Source organism: Larimichthys crocea, chromosome XV (genome assembly GCF_000972845.2).
Source record: "Larimichthys crocea isolate SSNF chromosome XV, L_crocea_2.0, whole genome shotgun sequence".
Taxonomy (NCBI): Eukaryota; Metazoa; Chordata; class Actinopteri; family Sciaenidae; genus Larimichthys; species Larimichthys crocea.
Window position 1 is genome coordinate 490,923 of NC_040025.1, and position 17,909 is coordinate 508,831.

The 17,909-nt window shown below is 40.1% G+C and overlaps 1 protein-coding gene across 2 annotated transcripts in view; it reads left to right on the forward strand.

Moving 5' to 3' along the window:
• Positions 1 to 1,589: 1,589 nt before the first annotated feature.
• Positions 1,590 to 17,909, forward strand: part of bsna (bassoon presynaptic cytomatrix protein a) — a 150,664-nt gene continuing 134,344 nt past the window's right edge. For both annotated transcript variants that reach the window (XM_027288988.1, XM_027288991.1), the window contains exon 1: positions 1,590 to 2,008. In XM_027288988.1, the coding sequence (XP_027144789.1) occupies positions 1,821 to 2,008 (188 nt within the window). In that variant the 5' untranslated portion in view covers positions 1,590 to 1,820. The remainder of the gene's footprint in view (positions 2,009 to 17,909) is intronic.

The following is a 17,909-nucleotide window of genomic DNA, read 5'->3' on the forward strand; positions in this document are numbered from 1 at the left end:
TTATTTTAACGTGGTAATTAATATGTATATTTGGGTCCAGCAGTCTCAGATTTATTCAGTTTATTCTGGGTCTTGTGCATTGAGTAACACTGGCTCACATACAATCATGTACATATGTGCTGTTTTGTTAGACTGACTAAATTTGATTAGATTTTGTTTATGCAAAACAAATAAACATAAGAAATTTAGTATTCTCCATCAGGATTGGTTACATACAGCATCAAGACAGACAAGACATTGCAGGTAGATAAACACAGAAAATGCAGTTGAACAGATGAATCTAGGACCTCTTTACCAAGTTGATAACCCAGCCTTGGGAACAGATGATGCCAATTTCTTCCATTAAATGAGTGCAGTGGTTTATAAGGAAATGAGAAAATGAGGAAATGAGGAAAAATTGCTGGTACTGTTTTCTCCACCTGGGTCCAAAAGAAAAAAAAACCCTGGTGAGTGGAGTTAATTATGTTTCTGTGGGATATTTGGGAGGTCTGCCTGACCAAAAAATAAATAATAAAACTTGGATATATCATCAATGTGCCTTTGATATTTTTTTGTTTCTTTCTATCTAATAAAAATAAGTCAGATTTCTTGTATAAAGCCAATAGCAGCCTGTCCAGATGTGGTCAAACTCATATCAAACATGTCCAATCAACGTTTCCCGTCGCATTAATGTGTACTACCAGGAGGGAAGTGACTGTGAATGGAAAGTGAGCACCCAGCAGGTGTGTAACACCATGGAGTGTTCTTGGACACGTGATGCGTCGGTGCAGTCGATCCAGATGCCTCGGCGCGTTCACGTCAGTCCTCATGCCTCCTTGAGTGAGAAAGTACCACGTGAACGCGCCCCGCTTCATTTTAGCCCCCCCCCCCCTCTTCACTTCTCATCTTCTCAGCATCAGCAGCGCACCGACAGCCAGAGAGCGCATGCTCGCGCCTGTGGTTGCGCACTTCTACACTTCACATAACTGTAAATTTGATCATGGGAACATTTTTTGGTCAAACGCAGACAGAACTATAGATAAATATAGATGTATATTGATTTCCACATTTCTGGGAAATAACTTTATGACAGAAATGCACATTTCTACATCATCTGCACGCTGAACATTCATGATTTATTGTTATTCTTTCTTAATATCTGTTTATCTGGCTAATGGATAATTTAGTTGAACTTATTGCTACATTCAGGGACGAGGAGCCAAAACTCAGTTTATGATAGCATAAATCTGAATGTGGTGAATTCATAGGAGACATTACAGCAAATAAAACCAATATAAACAGAGCCAATGTTCAGGGATAAAACAACCTGAATACCTCCCTGAGAACGATAATTGAATTTTCTGTCTGTATTTGTTCTTATGATGGCCGCCAGCTGGAGGTCAGCCTGTACATTTCTTCTCACTCATCACCACATTGCTCCTTGTAGCCAAATCTTGCTGCTGCGACCCATTCTGCCCCCCCTCAGGCTTCATTTAACTCTGATCTGATCTAATGTAATCTCGCTTTCTCTCGCCTCACGCTTTTTCACCCCTCCTCCTCCTCCTCCTCCTCCCCACCGTGGCCGCGCGGCACGCTCCCGACATCACGTCAGGAGGCAGCAGCCCACTGGTGCTGAAGCTGACGAGGATGATGATGATGATGATGGCGGTGATGGAGGAGCAACGCTGAGTTCTCTCTCCCGTTTTTTTTTCTCTCCCCTTCTTTTCCATTCATTCTCTTTGATTGTTGACAAGAGACAACACAGCGATATAAAAGCAACACCGACGATTTGACCTGATACCTTTCTCCACCTCCCTCCCGTCCCCTGAGCCGAGACCGAGATGGGGAACGAAGCGAGCATGGAGGGCGGCGGGCAGCCCGGTGAACCGGGAGCCGCCGGGATGATGGGGTCGGTCATGCCCGGAGGACCCGGAACAGGACCGGGGGTAGGACAGCACATGAAGCCGGTCAACGGAACCGCTGCTGGGGGAGGAATGGGAGTCGGAGGCCCGGGGATGGGAATGACAAGGTAGGAGAAGTAGTAGTGGTGGAGGTGTTTTTGGGTAAGCGGGGCTTGGTGAAGTGCTCTGGGTATACTATGTATCCCAGAGTGTGTGTTAACACGGAAACGGTTGATGGATGACAAGAGACCAGATGTTGTTAGGGTCAGATTTCTACATGGATGGGATTACCAGGCTGTTACAAAGTGTGTCCTTCCTCTAAGGAGCACATCTGATGGTGTTATTAACAGGAGAGGAGTGACATCCATGCAGCGTCCGTCTCTGGATGCGGGGATGAGAAGGAGCTGTCCGCGGTGCTGAGGACGTACAGCTCGGTTTGACATTGCACGATAAGGTGGCTTACAACCACCCTGCGCTCCGTGTAACGACTGCTGCTGCTGCGTGCTTTCATTCCGCGGTGTCATGTGCTGTCATAGTATTTCCTCCTTCCTTCTGCTCGGGTTGTGCTTTGGCGTAGTGTGTCGTATGGGACGTGTCTTTAAAGAAAACACACACACACACACACACACACACACACACACACACACAGAGCCGAGCCCTCGTTATTTTCTCGTTCATGAAACCATTTCACGTTTTTTGTGGTTTGTGTTGGAGATTTGATGCAGCTGCAGCACCTAAATACACGAGCTTGTTTCCGCATGGATGAGTAGATGGGTGCTGTGTGTGTGTGTGTGTGTGTGTGTGTGTCTGTTAGTAGGGGCTTGCCTGGCGATGTAGGCGTGTGTCATGGTGTGTATGTGTGTGTGTGTGTGTAGTACTGGTACTATAAGCAACGCAATATTTCCCGTTAATGACGTAAAGGCGTCAAACCCACAGATGCTGCTTACATACCATACCGTGTAGAACCAAATCGAAGCCTACTACTCTGCCATATACATAAGAACCACATCATGTTATGGCAGGTGTCACCCGATCTGTGAAAATCTGCTATTTTGTACTCATTAATACTCTGACACCAACAATTTGAGGACCTCAGGGTGGACAATGGCAGCAAAATCTATATCTAATCTCGTTTTACAATACAGTGCTGAGCATCCCCCATGTGGATGGAGAAAAAAGGCTATAAAATAACCATTACATGCCAAAATATCATATGGAATATAGCACTATGTAGCATATACCTAAATCATGTTTTTTCCCCCAATTCATTTTTCTTTTTATATATAAAGCACCAAATTACTCAACAATTCCCACCATGAGCAAGCACTTGGTGACAGTGGCAAGGAACAACTTCCCTTTAAGAGGCAGAAACCTCGAGCAGAACCCTGCAACATGACCAGATCTCATAGTGAATTCATGCTTGTTTGTATAACATAAAAAAAAATAAGTTTTTGTGTGCAACCTAGTTCATGTCAGCATTTTTCAAGGACAGCTATATGAAATTGAGACTTTGTATTTTAAATACCCTGTTTAAATTCATCATGTCATACACACCACACTGTACCATGCAATGACATAACCAAACACCAAACATGCTCGATGTCCTAACAGAACTATCCTGACACAATAGGTACAGTGGACACACATCCCACTGCTGCCTAGTTCCCATACAGCACTGCACCTGCAGCTCCACTCTGTCTTTTATCTCAGCTCAGCTAATGCAGATACTAAACACACTGTACACATCAAGGGATCCCAACTTACTGTCCCACCTCATCCACAAAAAGCCTCCTGCAGCCAGGCTGCTGTACAGAGACCTAATCAGGTGAGGTTTTGTAGAAATAATGCCGAGTTGTAAAGAGTAGGGCTACAGCTGGCCTACACACACCAGTGTGTGTGTGTGTGTGTATAGGTTATATTTAGGACACATCAAGGGTTTGATTCATGCCTCTGCAGGAGAGAAGAACAGACAGGCACAAGCCTATCCATCATTATGTAACACAAGACTCAGAGAGCAGATGACAGCTTCAGCTCGCTTCTGATGAACGACAACAGAGCTGAACAGGCTCTGATGCATTATCTCTGCTTCTGGGATTCAGGTTGATGTCGTCTTCTTCTTCTTTGTTGCTTCTATAACCAAAATCACCACCCCCATTTCAAATTCACTCCGGATAAAAGGCGAGGGGCTTTTTGCAGCGCGCACCGCCTCACATTAAGTATTTATAACGGCGTAATACAAGGCCATGTGAACAGATTGAATCACGTGCAGAGCGTGTTTGCTCGCCCCCCGCCCCTCTCTTACTCTAACACACTCCCTCCCTCCCTCTCTGCCCGCTCCTATCACTCTCTCTCCCGCTCTGTCGCTCCTCATCTCCTCTGCATGCTTTGCCTCTCTCTGCTTCTTCTCTCTCTCTCCCTTTCCCCCGCTCTGTCTCTCTGCATTCCCCATATAGGAGAGAGGCTGCCGTACTCTCTCGTCCCCTCTTCCTTAAGTCTCTCTTTCTTCCTATCCCTCTCATTGCTTCTTGTCTTTCTCTCTATCTCGAAACATTCCCATGCTTACAAATTCTTCCCTCTGTCTTTTTCTGCGCTCTCTCCCTTCCTCTATACTTGCATACCACCAAGTTATTATTTGTGCTATTCACGATGACAATGTAAAGCAGCAAATGTGGCAACGGTATGTTTTCTTTAAAAGATGAGGCTGCCAGCATTAATGTTTTTCTTATTGTCAGCAAAACCAACCAGAATCATGAAAACCAACAATGTGTCAGTCTGTTTCCCGGTTCTTTCTTCTTTGCATGTGCGGCTCTCAGTCCCAAACCCATTGATTCCTTTTAAACATGTAAACCTCTTTTTGGATGAATACCGATTTCATATTCTCTATTTTGTTTAAGGCAGCAAATAGACACTGTATGTAGGATTAACTCAAAATAATGCCCTCTAAAATTAGACAGAAGCGTTTATCGTTTGTCTGTGGCTTTCAAAACGGTGACGCATCATTGTTGATGAATAAATATGTCTTGCGATGTGACAGCGCATATGGTTAAAGGATCAGTGTGAAGGATTTAGTGGCATCTAGTGGTGTAGTTGCTGATTCTCCTTAGGAAGGAGGTGAATTTTCCATAGATTTCTCTCCTTCCTAAGGTGAAGGCGAAACTATAGCAGCCACAAAACGCATAAAGAATGATGCCTATATAGTGTTTAGTTTGTCCATTCTGGGCTACTGTGGAAACAGAATGATTCTTAATTCCAGGTGATTATGCACTAATGAAAACATAGTTATCAATATTAGAATCCATTTCTGACATATTCTGTAAATAAAGCCCCCTAAATCTGACATACTGCACCTTTAAGATTTAATTAAGTTTAGGCACAAACAACTTGGTTCGCTTTAAGACATCATGGTCTAAAATAATTTCTCGTTAAAGTGAAAGGGACCTGCATCGTCATGGTTACAATTCTAAACTGCGGTGACTTGACGTCTGATGTTTTTTTTAATGTCTGTTGCTCTCTGCTGCTCTATAATAACATCATCTGACTTCCTGCTTTGCTGCTGTCATAATTAAAATCTAATAATTAAAGACTTTGTCACTTGAATGTAAACACGTGTCACAGCTAATATTGTCACTTGAGAGTGGAGTCTCCACTGTACATTTGCTCTTTCTGTGAAAAACCCTCCCCCTCTATCTTGCTCTCTGTCTTCCCACCCCCTTTTCAGCCAATAACCAGCAGCCTATAAATGGCTCTGCCTTTACGATGAGATACAACCTTAGTGCTATACAGGGTATGTGAGTACAGATATAGTACAGTGCGGAGAGATACTGAGAGTAAGGAGAAAGGGGAAGATAATGAGAGCGAGAGCTGGTGAAGGAGGAGTATAGAGGCTCATATGTAACTGGCTATACAATGGGATGAAACCTAAAGGGATAAGGAAGGGGGAAGGAAGTGATGGGGGAGTAATAAATCAAAAGGTGTATAAAACTGTTAGCTCTGGGCAGGGGTCATCCAGGAACAACCAGCAACATAAGCAAAAAAAACATTATATCACCAGGAAAATGGTTAAATCAAATTTACTATACTTAAACTATACATATATATATATTCACACATATCACATTATGTATATATATAATACATACATATTGTGAAATGAAAAAGATTAACATCAGACTACATTTTTCATAGATTTCTCATATATATCTCTACGTGCATATCAATAATTGGTACAGTCAGTTTAAGCACACTAGTTGTAGCTCAACTCCATCCTCAGTATCCCTATGAATTACATTTGTATTGAACGATTCAATGAATAAAGAATACAGGAAGCAGCATGTCCTTTATATAGCAAAGTCAAAAGTCATTCAGCATTCAGCCCGACTTGAGTCTGAATAAACAGCCGCATCATTCATTTGAAAGGCCAGTCAGACCCTACGTTGTTTTTTTCAGCCTCAAAGACCACTGAGGTTGTGGAGTTTAGGGTGGCTTCCCACCTTGAGTTCCCATCCTATCTCAGACATGCCATTCGTATTTTGTTTTTTATGGATAGTAACCATAATTTTCACCTTGTGTTTTAGTTGGCTAACTGACTGACTAACCACGGTTTATTTGCCGTCATCACAATCTTTCTCTATCCATAACTTTATTGTAGTTGCATTGTGCAGACATTGCAGAAAGCAAAGGTTTAAGAAATGTGCCCTAAATGATTTGTTGCATCTTCCAAATGGACCAAACTACTTGGTTAAGAGTTCTCCACAGATTTAGCCTCACATATATAACATGGATGGGGTGTTGTTTAGCTCAGTTGGTAGAGCAGCCGCCCCATGTACGAAGGCTTAGTCCTTGCCCCGGCAGTGGCAATCAGTGTGTGAATGCATTTGAATGGTTAGCTCCCAAAAACTGATGAGCATGCCATCAATGCCATCAGTGTGTGACTCTGTGTGTGAATGGGTGAATGAGATACAGTATGTAGTGTCAGAAGACTAGAAAGGTGCTATACAAGTACAGTCCAGTTAGCATGCAGCCATGAGACCCTAGCCTCAAGCAGAGATGAAAAGTCTGGTCTCCACACCCCAAGATTGTTTTTATTTCAACCCATTCACTGACACTGACTCAGGTGACATCATGTGAGGTAGTTTATCAGACTTCACACCTCTCTCTCTGGAGCCAAGAAAAGGCTTTATAGAGCCATTTTCACATTTGTAGTAGTCCTACACACGACTTATCGGAGGACTTCCTCTTTAAGATCCAATCATTTCTATTGAAATTGGTATGGCTATAGTTTCATAGCCACAAGCTTCTGCCTTTATTTCCAAATGACAACAATCCGTATTCTTACAGTCAGAAGAGGTCAACAAAATGTAACAATGGATGTCTTTTTTTCTGGATGCCTCACATTATAAATGTTTTATTTCTAATTTGTTGTCATTGCTTTGGTTTAATGCATTTTGCATGCCATAGTTTTTTTCTGTCTTCTTGTGCTTACGGGGTAATTTAATCAAAACCAGGCAAATAAAGTGCATTCGAAACTGAGAAGAATTGAAAATAGAGAGAGAAGTGGAAGCTGGAATAGGCAAAGAGTTCATAGAGGAAATACACATGGAGGGAATTTGATGTACAGATGGAGCCTCATTTACAGCCAAAGAAAGTGAGTGATAGTAAAGGAGAGTGCACAGACGTAAGAGAGAGAGAGAGAGAGAACCTTAGCTCTTCAGCACATATGGAGCAGACCCTTCGCTTGCTGTGGCATCACATGTTCACTTCACATCTGACTCAACTCACACTTTGCAGGCATATTTGTCACATATAGGCCAGGCTTTGTGTGCGTATATAAGTGTGTGTGTGTGTGTGTGTGTGTTCTGCATGACTACTTCCCTGTTTTGTGTATATGATCAGTAACTGTGAAGAGCTGCGCAATGACTCGCGACCGTCGGCAGCCATTGCAATTTATTCCCTATACACACACTTATCAAGCTGTGTGTAAGTAAAGAGAGAGACTCCTACTTGTGTAGGAGAGTGTGAATATGTGACTGAGAGAAAGAGTGTGAACATTGAGTTTCTTGTTGAATTTTATATTTTTCCGACATGCGACACACCAACACAGACCAATTTTCACTTTCCAGAGAAGCGTGTGTGTGTGTGTGTTTTTAAGTGTGACTTTTTTCACCTCTTGCAGAAAAGCCTGTCACTGCTCTGTTCAGTGTGAATTTACAGGGCAACAGAGTTTGTTATCGAGGCTTTTTGCTGATAGTCCTGCTCAGATTGACGTGATTTTTTTTTTTTCACATCAGCAGAGGAACAAACGCTGATACAGTTCAGTTTCTGATGTGCTGATTGGGTTGATGTCAGGCTGTCGTTTAGTCTTTTGTTACTGAAATCGATGGTGAGGTATAAAATTATTGGGTGTGATGCTGGGTAAATATAGACCAATCAATTCAATCTGAGCGGATTCATTGTTAGAGACATACGGTTTATACTGTAACTGTGGATGTTTACTTGTGTTGGTCTGTTCTATTTTTATCCAGCATCCAAGCTTTGCTTCTTAACTCACAAATGGCGCAAAACCTTTGTTGCAACAGAATCTGTTCCAGTGGCAAAATACAACCAAAACTCACAGGACTGGAACACTGACACTGTCAACTGTTTTTAATACAGTGACAAACAATGACAACTGCAGAGTTAGGAATGTTTAAAATGTGATGATAAGTATAATATTCTGACCATCTGACTAAGAACTTAACAGCAAGCTGACAGGAAAATAGCCCTGAAATATTTGTGGCTTTATAAAGTTACTACGGTTATGGTTAGCAAACAGTTGCCCTGTATTAACGCCTCTAGCAAAAACAAAGAAACAATATCATTATTGCTTTGTATCACCTGATGAATCTCAGTCTAATATCCACTCTGCTTTTAGCTATATTTGCTGTATTCATCAGCTATCAGAGAATTATCATGGAAAACAGCTGCCTGCTGCTGGATACAAAGTTGAATTGACATGGAGACTAAACCATACTGTACAGTAAATGTCCCATTCAACAAAAACAAAAGCTAAAAGAAGATAAAAAGTTTTGTAGAGCTGCAGGGTTAAACGTTAACACAAACCAAACCTTTTCATATAGCACATCATTTTTATACAGTATCAACATTTTTGTTTTGCTTGATAATATTTGTAAGCACAACAGGAAGACAGGATAATATTTTCAATTATGTTCACTTGTCAAATACCTTAAAGTCTGTGTAAAGTAAGAATAAATATGTTTTGAGTTTGTCAGACAAAAGAAGAAAGTGTTATTAACCACCCAGCCAAATCTGAATGTTAAAAAATCCCAAAAGTTTATGAAATTAGCTGTCAGAATCAGGTAAAAATGAGTATTCTCAGCTCTAAGACTGTGGGGGCATGTCTGCTGAATGTGCTGAAGTCACGCCCACTCGCAGAAGCAGTCAAGCAGCAATTTTCAAGCGACTGAAACATGTGGGATGAGTTCAGAAAATGACATGACTAACTTTGAAACACTATGAGCGAGATGAATTAGTCTCTGTCTCTCTGCTAATGGTGCAGGGGTATGCTCAGGGTGGCCTCAGTGTGTCATCGAGGCACCCTTTAGGACCGCCCAAAAATCCTGGACTGAAAACTGGTTAAAAACTGTTTTAACCTCTAACCCCACATTTCAATAATATATCGTTCAAAGTCTTTTGACATGTTTTCAGAAACAATTTTTCAACATATTTAATGTATTTTAAAAGAAATGACAGAATTGTGTTTACATTTACTTTCAATGTTAAAAAACTGTTAAACTGTTATAAAGCTATTTAATGTGAATTCCACCTTGACATATTTTGTTAATAATCAGTTGATTTGATCACATACGTTATGTTATTTTTATTTATTTATTTTTAGCCTTTTTAACCCTTTTGAAAACTGTCTTTAAGGACACTCCAACATCTTGAGTTTTGGTTGATTTAAAGGCTCAGCATCTAATATTTCCACAGTATTGAAGAAAGCTATAGTTTCTCCTTCACTCTACTAAGGAAAGGGTGACATGAGGGGGTTGTAGTAATTAATTTCAACACTGTATGCCACAAAATCCTACACATTGGTCAATTAAGGCATCACAATTATGAAATCTGTTTTGGAGAAATCAAGTCCAAAAAACAAGCAACATATACAAACATGGACTAATGAATTAGAATTTTGTCATCTCTCACATTAATGGTTGTTTGGCAGGTAAATCTGAATTCTCAGATATTCATGAGTGTCCATGAATGCACCAACAGAGAAATATTTCAGAGCAGTCTTTCATTTCAGCTCAGCTTTATTTGTACAGCACTTTAAACACAACAGAGTTGTTCGAAAGTGTGTTACAGTGCAAAGGGAAACAAAACAAATGGGAGGACAAGGAAAAAAATCTAATATGTGGATGAAAATGCACACTGACACAACAAACTCCCACAGAGGGACAACAACTGTCTCAAGGTTTCTGAAGAAAACACAGCAGCAGGTTAGGTTTTGCTTTACTAACTAGAAAACACAAGACAGCCCATTTTGTTTCAAGCTCTCACTCTCTAATGTGATCTCATCACTCTAAATTCTTTGTCTCGAAATTATAGGTTGACTCGGACCAAGAGCAAACTCTTGGTCACCATCTTTAATCACTCAAACATTAACTGACCTCATCTTCAAAATGACCTCCAAAAGTTACACATGGACATGTTAGAGAGCGATGGTGTATGGAAATAAGAGGGAATGTGTTCCTGTCTGTGAGTGTGTGAGTGCATGAGCTTGAAAAGTGAGATTTTTGGGAACTGTGTGTGTGTGTGTGTTGAATGTATGAGAGACAGACAGACAGAGGCTCTCTATATATTTACACGCCCTGTTATCAGGAGGCCATATTTGTGGGAGCCTCCAAATACTAAATGTGTTTGGGTGGCTGCATCAGGAGATAAGATGGCAATAAGCACAATATCACAGCCCAAGACAGTATTAGTTTCCAGCAAATAGATGTCGCCGGAGCTTATGAGTGAAACCCAGAAATAGATTGAACAGAAAAGATATGGCTATCTGAGCAGGACGAGGGGTGAAATCTTTGGAATCACAGGCAAGACGCTGGTGGACAATGGATTATCTGTCGGATTCCTTAAAGAGGGGATTGAAAATGGCAGAAACAACACTGCAGTCACAAAGTGAATGTGTAGGAATTTGTCCTGATATATGTAGAGGGTGGGTGTATATTACAGTAGTGCAATATTAAAGAGGTTCCTGCTATTCCTGAAGTCATTTCTGCTCAATCTTCGTATTACAAACCTGAGGTGAAGCATGAGATCTGAGGCTGAAGTAGACCTCTGAATTGCAGGCCACAGTTCTGATTTGCTCAGTTAATAATACAGTGCAAACAATCAAATCTTTGTAGATGAGGTTAAGAATATTATCTTCTTTCATAGATTTGTTTGCTACCAAAAACTGCAGTTCCTCAAATGGCCGATTGAGGCTTGTCACAGTCAATCTCCATAAGGCCCTATATTACAACTTTACAGCAGAAATAAACATGGTATAAAAAATGGTTTTGGTCTTTTGGTAATTTCCCCTTTCATGACAACTGTAATGGGTCTTATTTAATTATTTATTAATTTTTCAAGTCACTTGTTCAAATTATATTAAGGCTTAAAGTTATGCATAAATAACAGTGTGGCCACTTTGATTGACAGGTGGGTGCTGTCATAGGTGGCTTGTTTGAGCATCTAGGCGTCATTCAGCCTACCTTAGCTCTACCCATGCTCCACACACATGATCCTTGTATTTGCCTATTTTTAGATCAGCCGAAAGAGACAAGACTGCCAAGATGATGGCGGCCAAAGCCACCACACTCTGAGATCCAAATGGCTCTTGAGAAACCTATGGATAATGTCACGGATATGATGTACACATTTATACTATATGTGTTTGCTACCTGCTGCATCTGTGTGAAAGTGCAAAAAACTTTATGAGTCTAACATTTTTTAAATTGTTATTAAAATTGCACCTAGAAATGATTATTATAGCTTCTGTGTTGGCTAAAAAGACATCAGCAGGACAGATATATCACTTGCTTATTGCTTAGGACAAACAGAACAACCCGCCATGCGGTGAGAGTTTGGCAGCTGTGAGGCTGAAAGAGTGAAACAAAAAATTGTAACAACCTCAAAACTTTAACTTTCACGTCCACGGGAAGTGTTTGATACTGTATAATAAAAAAAGGCAAAACATGTGTGCTTGATATTCTGCACTGTAAAATAATAAATGTGCAACAGATAAATTATAACTCTGAAAAGATTTGAAAACTAAGGACATTGCTTCTATTTAGTGTTTAATACTTACAAGTTTTGGGGTGGAATTTCACTTTCAAATCTATTTCAGGGCCCACAAGGTTAAGAAATTGATTGTAATAGACGAAGCAGAAGAAGAAGAAGAAGAAGACAGATCTGTTTGTCTGAACAGGGCAAAAGGTCACAATATTTTGAATTTGTTACAAGCTTTCACCATTAAAGGTTAATAAGGTTTTGTTTTTTTATAGCTCATATCACAGATGGGCTGGAACTTGCCACACCCTTGAAATCTCTGCAAATGAAGGATCAAAAGTCCAGATTACGGAGGCTTCCTGGTTTTGGCTGTCACTCCCAGAGTGCTGTGTCCTCTTCCAGGGCTCAGCGGGGATTTGTAACAGACACCAGTGTAGTCGGTCCTGACCTCATGTAGTGAACAAAGTGCAGCCAGCACTGCAGGTTTCCACAATGATGTTTTCACACCTTAAACAGTATTAGTCGTGCGTCCACCACAGGGTCAAACAGGGCTTTTGAGGACTTAGACACAGTTAATCGAGTCTCCACTATGAGATCAAAAATATCTTTCAAAACATAACTCCTTTTTATGCCAGGAAATAGTTTACTTAGTTCCTGTTTTCACTCAGTGCCAATACATCTGCCTTTTTTACACAACAGAGAAAACCTCTTCCATCCTTAGCTCACTGATTAGCCGTTCAAGGCCAGAAAAGGGCTATTCAAAGCTGAATCATCATTCATGTTCCTTAATAACCCCTCAAACCACATAATTAAGATTCTATCTCACCATCAGAGACCATTTGTTTGCTGGGCTATCGGCTGAAACAGACCTATTACTTTTGATGTGTCTGGAATGAGAGTTAGGCTTTTGAGATCATGACACTTGATCAGTTACATCTTTTTCTCATCATATACAAGAATTTTTTGAATGAACAAGCCCAAACTACATATGAATTGAAGCCAATTAAATGCTACAGACTACAAGCTAGATGTCTTAAATACAAACTTCACGCTCATTTATATTCTTGAGTTTAGACGTCTTCTAACCTCCAAACCGCTAAATCAGTCACTGGCTCCGGAACTCAATCACATTGGTTTTGCATTCATATTAAATAGTTTTCTCCAATTTAAGGAGAGCAGCAGGATGAAAACAGATGGCAACTGCATGCTTTCTAAACTATGGCTGTGATTTCTGGTCAATTTAAGCTGAGAAGTATCAGGGAAACATTAAGTTTTTCCTCTTTCATTACAGCAGTCAGGGAACAAATTATAATTATGAAACATTACCTACATATTTAAGAAATATCAAATGTTTCCCACTGTGTGCTAGTTTCATTCTAGTGGGACTAGTGGGAAAAATACTCCTGTACTCTATTACAGTTCAAAATACAAAATAGATGCAGAAGGGACACTTTTGAGAGGCACTAACTGTAAAACACAGAAGCTTTATATTACTCCTTTTTTGACAGTGTAACTTTAATTTTACGTGGATTTCATAACCACTGATTTCACATGGAGCTTTTCACTGTCGTGATCTAACTGTGAGTTGAGCTGTCCTCTCACCCTGCCAAGAAATCATTTCTGGGCAAAGCTCTGGTATTGTGAACATCTGCAGGGTCAATAACCCAACTGCACAGCTCTTCTGTCTCTGCCAGAAACCAACACGACAAGGGACATTTAATAAGCCAGCAAGAACTATCCAGACACAGAGACAAAGACTGACATAAAGCAGCCTGCCCTGACATGTACCTGGATACAGATGCTTGGATTGAAGATCCATGCATGGAAACCGAAGCCACCACCACTAAATACTGAGCTAAACTAAAGCATAGAGCTGTTTTGCAGGAACAGTACGGGGATGATTGCTTTGCACTGGGAAGTTATAAATAACATCACTCCTAAAATACATCAGTGCACAATGACACATTCAAGAGAGGAACTGTCCTCAATATATCTGGTTATGTCTGTAGTGTAGGTCAAATATTATGTTTGCCAGACGACACAGTTTGTATCTGAAACAGAATGTCTGGCCTCTATTTCAGCCCTGTGTTGTAAAGATAACACTCATACTTAATGTTAAACTTATCTTTTACATAACAGCAGAAACACAGTACAGGACAGGTACACACACAAGTTGGAAGTTAGTCAAAAACATGAATACAGACTATTTTTCAGATCTTAATTATACAAAATCTAACATCATTACAGGGCTTAATGAATGTAACTGGCTGATAATTGGCCATTTCATTTATTATTTACATATCATCATGTATATACAGTTCAGTTGTACTTCCAATGATTGGTTCCTTCTTGACTATCTTTAGCATGCATTAACATTAAAATAGCTGAAAAAAGTCTTGACTTGCAGAATATCAGCTGACCTACAATCATCATCAGTAAATTTGTTGAATTCAATCACTTGTAAATTGGCCAATCTGCCCAACCATTATGAAGCTACTGAAAAAAAATGTTTGACCCATTGTAAAAGAATAGTCGTCATGTGATGCCTGGGTGCTCAAACAAGCCACTCCTAATGGCACCTACCTGCCAATCAAAGTGGCCACACTGTTAATTAATAACTTTACACCTTAATATAATTCGAACAGGTAAGTTAAATTAAAATTTAGACTCAGTACAGTTGTCATGAAAGGGGAAATAAGCTATAGAGACCAAAACAACTTAACTGCAATTTGAAAAACAACATACAGGTTAACATACAGGTTAGAGACAGTAAATAGTGGCACTCAGCACTGCTGAAACGTATATTTCTATAGAGTCATGAGGCCTGTGGGTAAAAGGCACCCTCCACTCACTGTTTGCTTGTTCAGTTGGGGATACATTTCCTCTGACTTTCATTTGTTTGTCAGAGAATATTATGCTGTGCTCTGCCATTTTTCCCCTGCTGCACTAGCGAAGGTCACGCCGTGTTTTCTCATTAAGTTGTCGCCACCTGACAGTAAATGTTACCTGTATTGATGCCGTGGCTGAATATGGTGCGTGTGCATGTACTGTACGTTTTATGTGTGTGTGTTTGTTAAAGCTGAGAAGTACAGACACAGCACCACCTGGAACAGACTACAGCATCACGCTGTTTGTGTGTGTGTAGGTGTGTGTAACTCATGTTAGACTTTTTCTCCTGTATTGTGAAGCCTATTGATGAATGGGTGCTTTTGTGTAGTCAATAAGTTCCAACCTTTTCTATTTGTTTGGTACAGAGCATTAAACTGATTTACTGCTCTCTCCTTTATCCTTCACTGTGGTTTATTCAAAGATGGTGGATGAAAAAAAAATGGTTGCTCAATACAGAAAATTAGCAACAAGCAAAAGTTGGTGACAATATTCAGAATTTTATGATGTTTCAGAAAGATTTTAAAATCAGCATAATACTGTGCTTTTGGTTTGTTTTTCGCTGGCAAAGCCTAGTAGAGTGGCGGTTTCCTCTTGATGCCACAGTGTAATTTTACACGCAGTACTCCTCCTGCAGTCATTTGGACTCAGTGGGGGGGTTGGCACAGTGAAGACACTCAAATGCGATGTTTTTGTTATCAGCATGAAATTAGGAAAAAATTGGATTTTTGAATGTAGGTCACGTTGGTTGATGTGTTCAAAGGTTTGTGAGCAGCTTCAACGTCTCCACTTTTAGAAACATTTTAAATATGTCACTGCAATATAAAGATACAGTGTGCAGCCAACAGTTGGTTTAGACATTTTTTATTTTGCTTGGCTATATTCATTTTGATCCACAATAAAGTAAGTACACTGAGCTGAAAATATAGAGACCGTAGCAGAAGTAGGATGAGAAGAGGGGATTTCAGAGAGACATCAGTGTTATATGGGAGTCGGTCCAATGCAAAGTTTATAGTATGTCACAAAAAGACAAAGAGGATTGGGTTCCTGAGCAGAAGCAGGACAATAGGTCTATATTTCTCCTCCTGGATGCAGCTTGTTCCTGTAACAAATATTTTACAGCTTCCACAAGGTGGGAAATAATGGTCTTTTCCTAAAATCTCTGTCAACTACTGAGTAAATCAAAGTTGTTAAGGAGTCCCTAAATTCCAACCTATGTTCAAAAGTCCTCAGACATTGCAGTTTTAAAATATTATTTAATGAAATCATATGTGCTTTATCTGAGAGCAGATTACAATAATCAGGGGTCAACAGGGCGTTATTAACAGAGAGGTGAACTACCCAAAGTAAACATCTGTTCATTTTGGATATATTGGTTTAATCATTATTTTAAAAAAATGAACAGCTGTGTAAAAAAAAAACTTTGTAATTCTTTGATAAGAAGTCATAAAAAGAAGAGAAGTCAAGGACTCCAAAGGAGCATTTTGGTTAAGAAGCTTACAATGACTGAGCTAAAAACTCAGTTATGTTATATGTGTTGTTATGTGTGTGCTGCTAACAGTGGGCCGTAACTAAAATTATAGAACACTCAGAAGCTTAAAACACTTTACCGGTGAGTTAGATAATTATAGTGTTGTGTTTTGTTCCTAATTGCAGCTAAAATTTGCCACAGGACTGATTCTGGCTGGTGTTTTCACCATAGCAACAGTCGCTAAGGGCTGATTAGTACTGAAGTCCTCGTTCATGCTGAAACTATGTAGAAAAAGTGATAATCTGAAACAAAAATACTGATAGCTGAACATGCTATGGTCAGAATTTCATTACAGTTACTTTTAGTAATATTTTTATGTTATCAAGGGTTCACACAAACTACTTCTATGCGAAAGGAGTGACTTGTAGCGACACAGATCCGACTGCAGTTCCCCTCATCTCCATGTTTGAGGAGGCCAAAAACATCCCTCTAAATGAATGATGATGTTGTTCCACATCTGTATGTTTAAATAAATAGGCCACTGTTTGCTGATGTTCACATCACAGTTCTCATATCAGTTTAAAGGTGATAATATGTCACAAAGCTTGTTTCTGCTGCCCCCAAGTGGCCATAAAATCAGTTAATGCAGGTTTAAACGTAAGGTAAACTTAAACACAAGTAAATTCACAGAGGTGAACATTTCTGAAACCAACTCTTTCTCCCATTTTGCATCTGTGTAACAGCAAGTAATGTAATAACAATATTTATAAAATCTGAGCCATTTATATTTGCTGTGTGATATCTTATTCTATGTTTTGATAGATTGATTTTCTCCAAGATTATAGTCCAAGATTTTCCAAGAATATATTGTTCACCCGAAACTCTGGTATTAGTGAAGTGAAGGCCATGAATCAAGAACAACAAAAATGACAAGTGACAATGTGAGGCATGTTTCTGCTGTGAAGTGAGCAGCTGTCTGCGGGCCCTGCAGCTCTACTTAACTTTTGATACGACACCTCCATGTTTCTGAAGGCCTCGCTGAGCAGTCTGCCTACTCGTTTCTGATTCTGTTTGACAGTCTTGTATGACAGTTAATGAGCTTAATAAAGGGAGGAGTGAGAGACAGAGTGACGGAGGGTGAGAGGAAGAAACAGAGAGAGGGAGGTAAATCCAGCAGGACATATTGTGGCTCAGCACTTCTGTTGGGTTGTGGCTCGTCCAAGGACAAGGCTGCGCATCCTCTCTGTCACACAGCAACCTCATAACTCCAGTCTCGCCCTTATTGATTTTTATTCTCCCTGTATTGAGAAGTGACAGAGTCCTCTGTGTGCTCACCGACTTTCTTGACCTTCAGGCCTCTGCAGCCCAATTAAAACACAGGATCTCATTTCAGGCATGGTTGA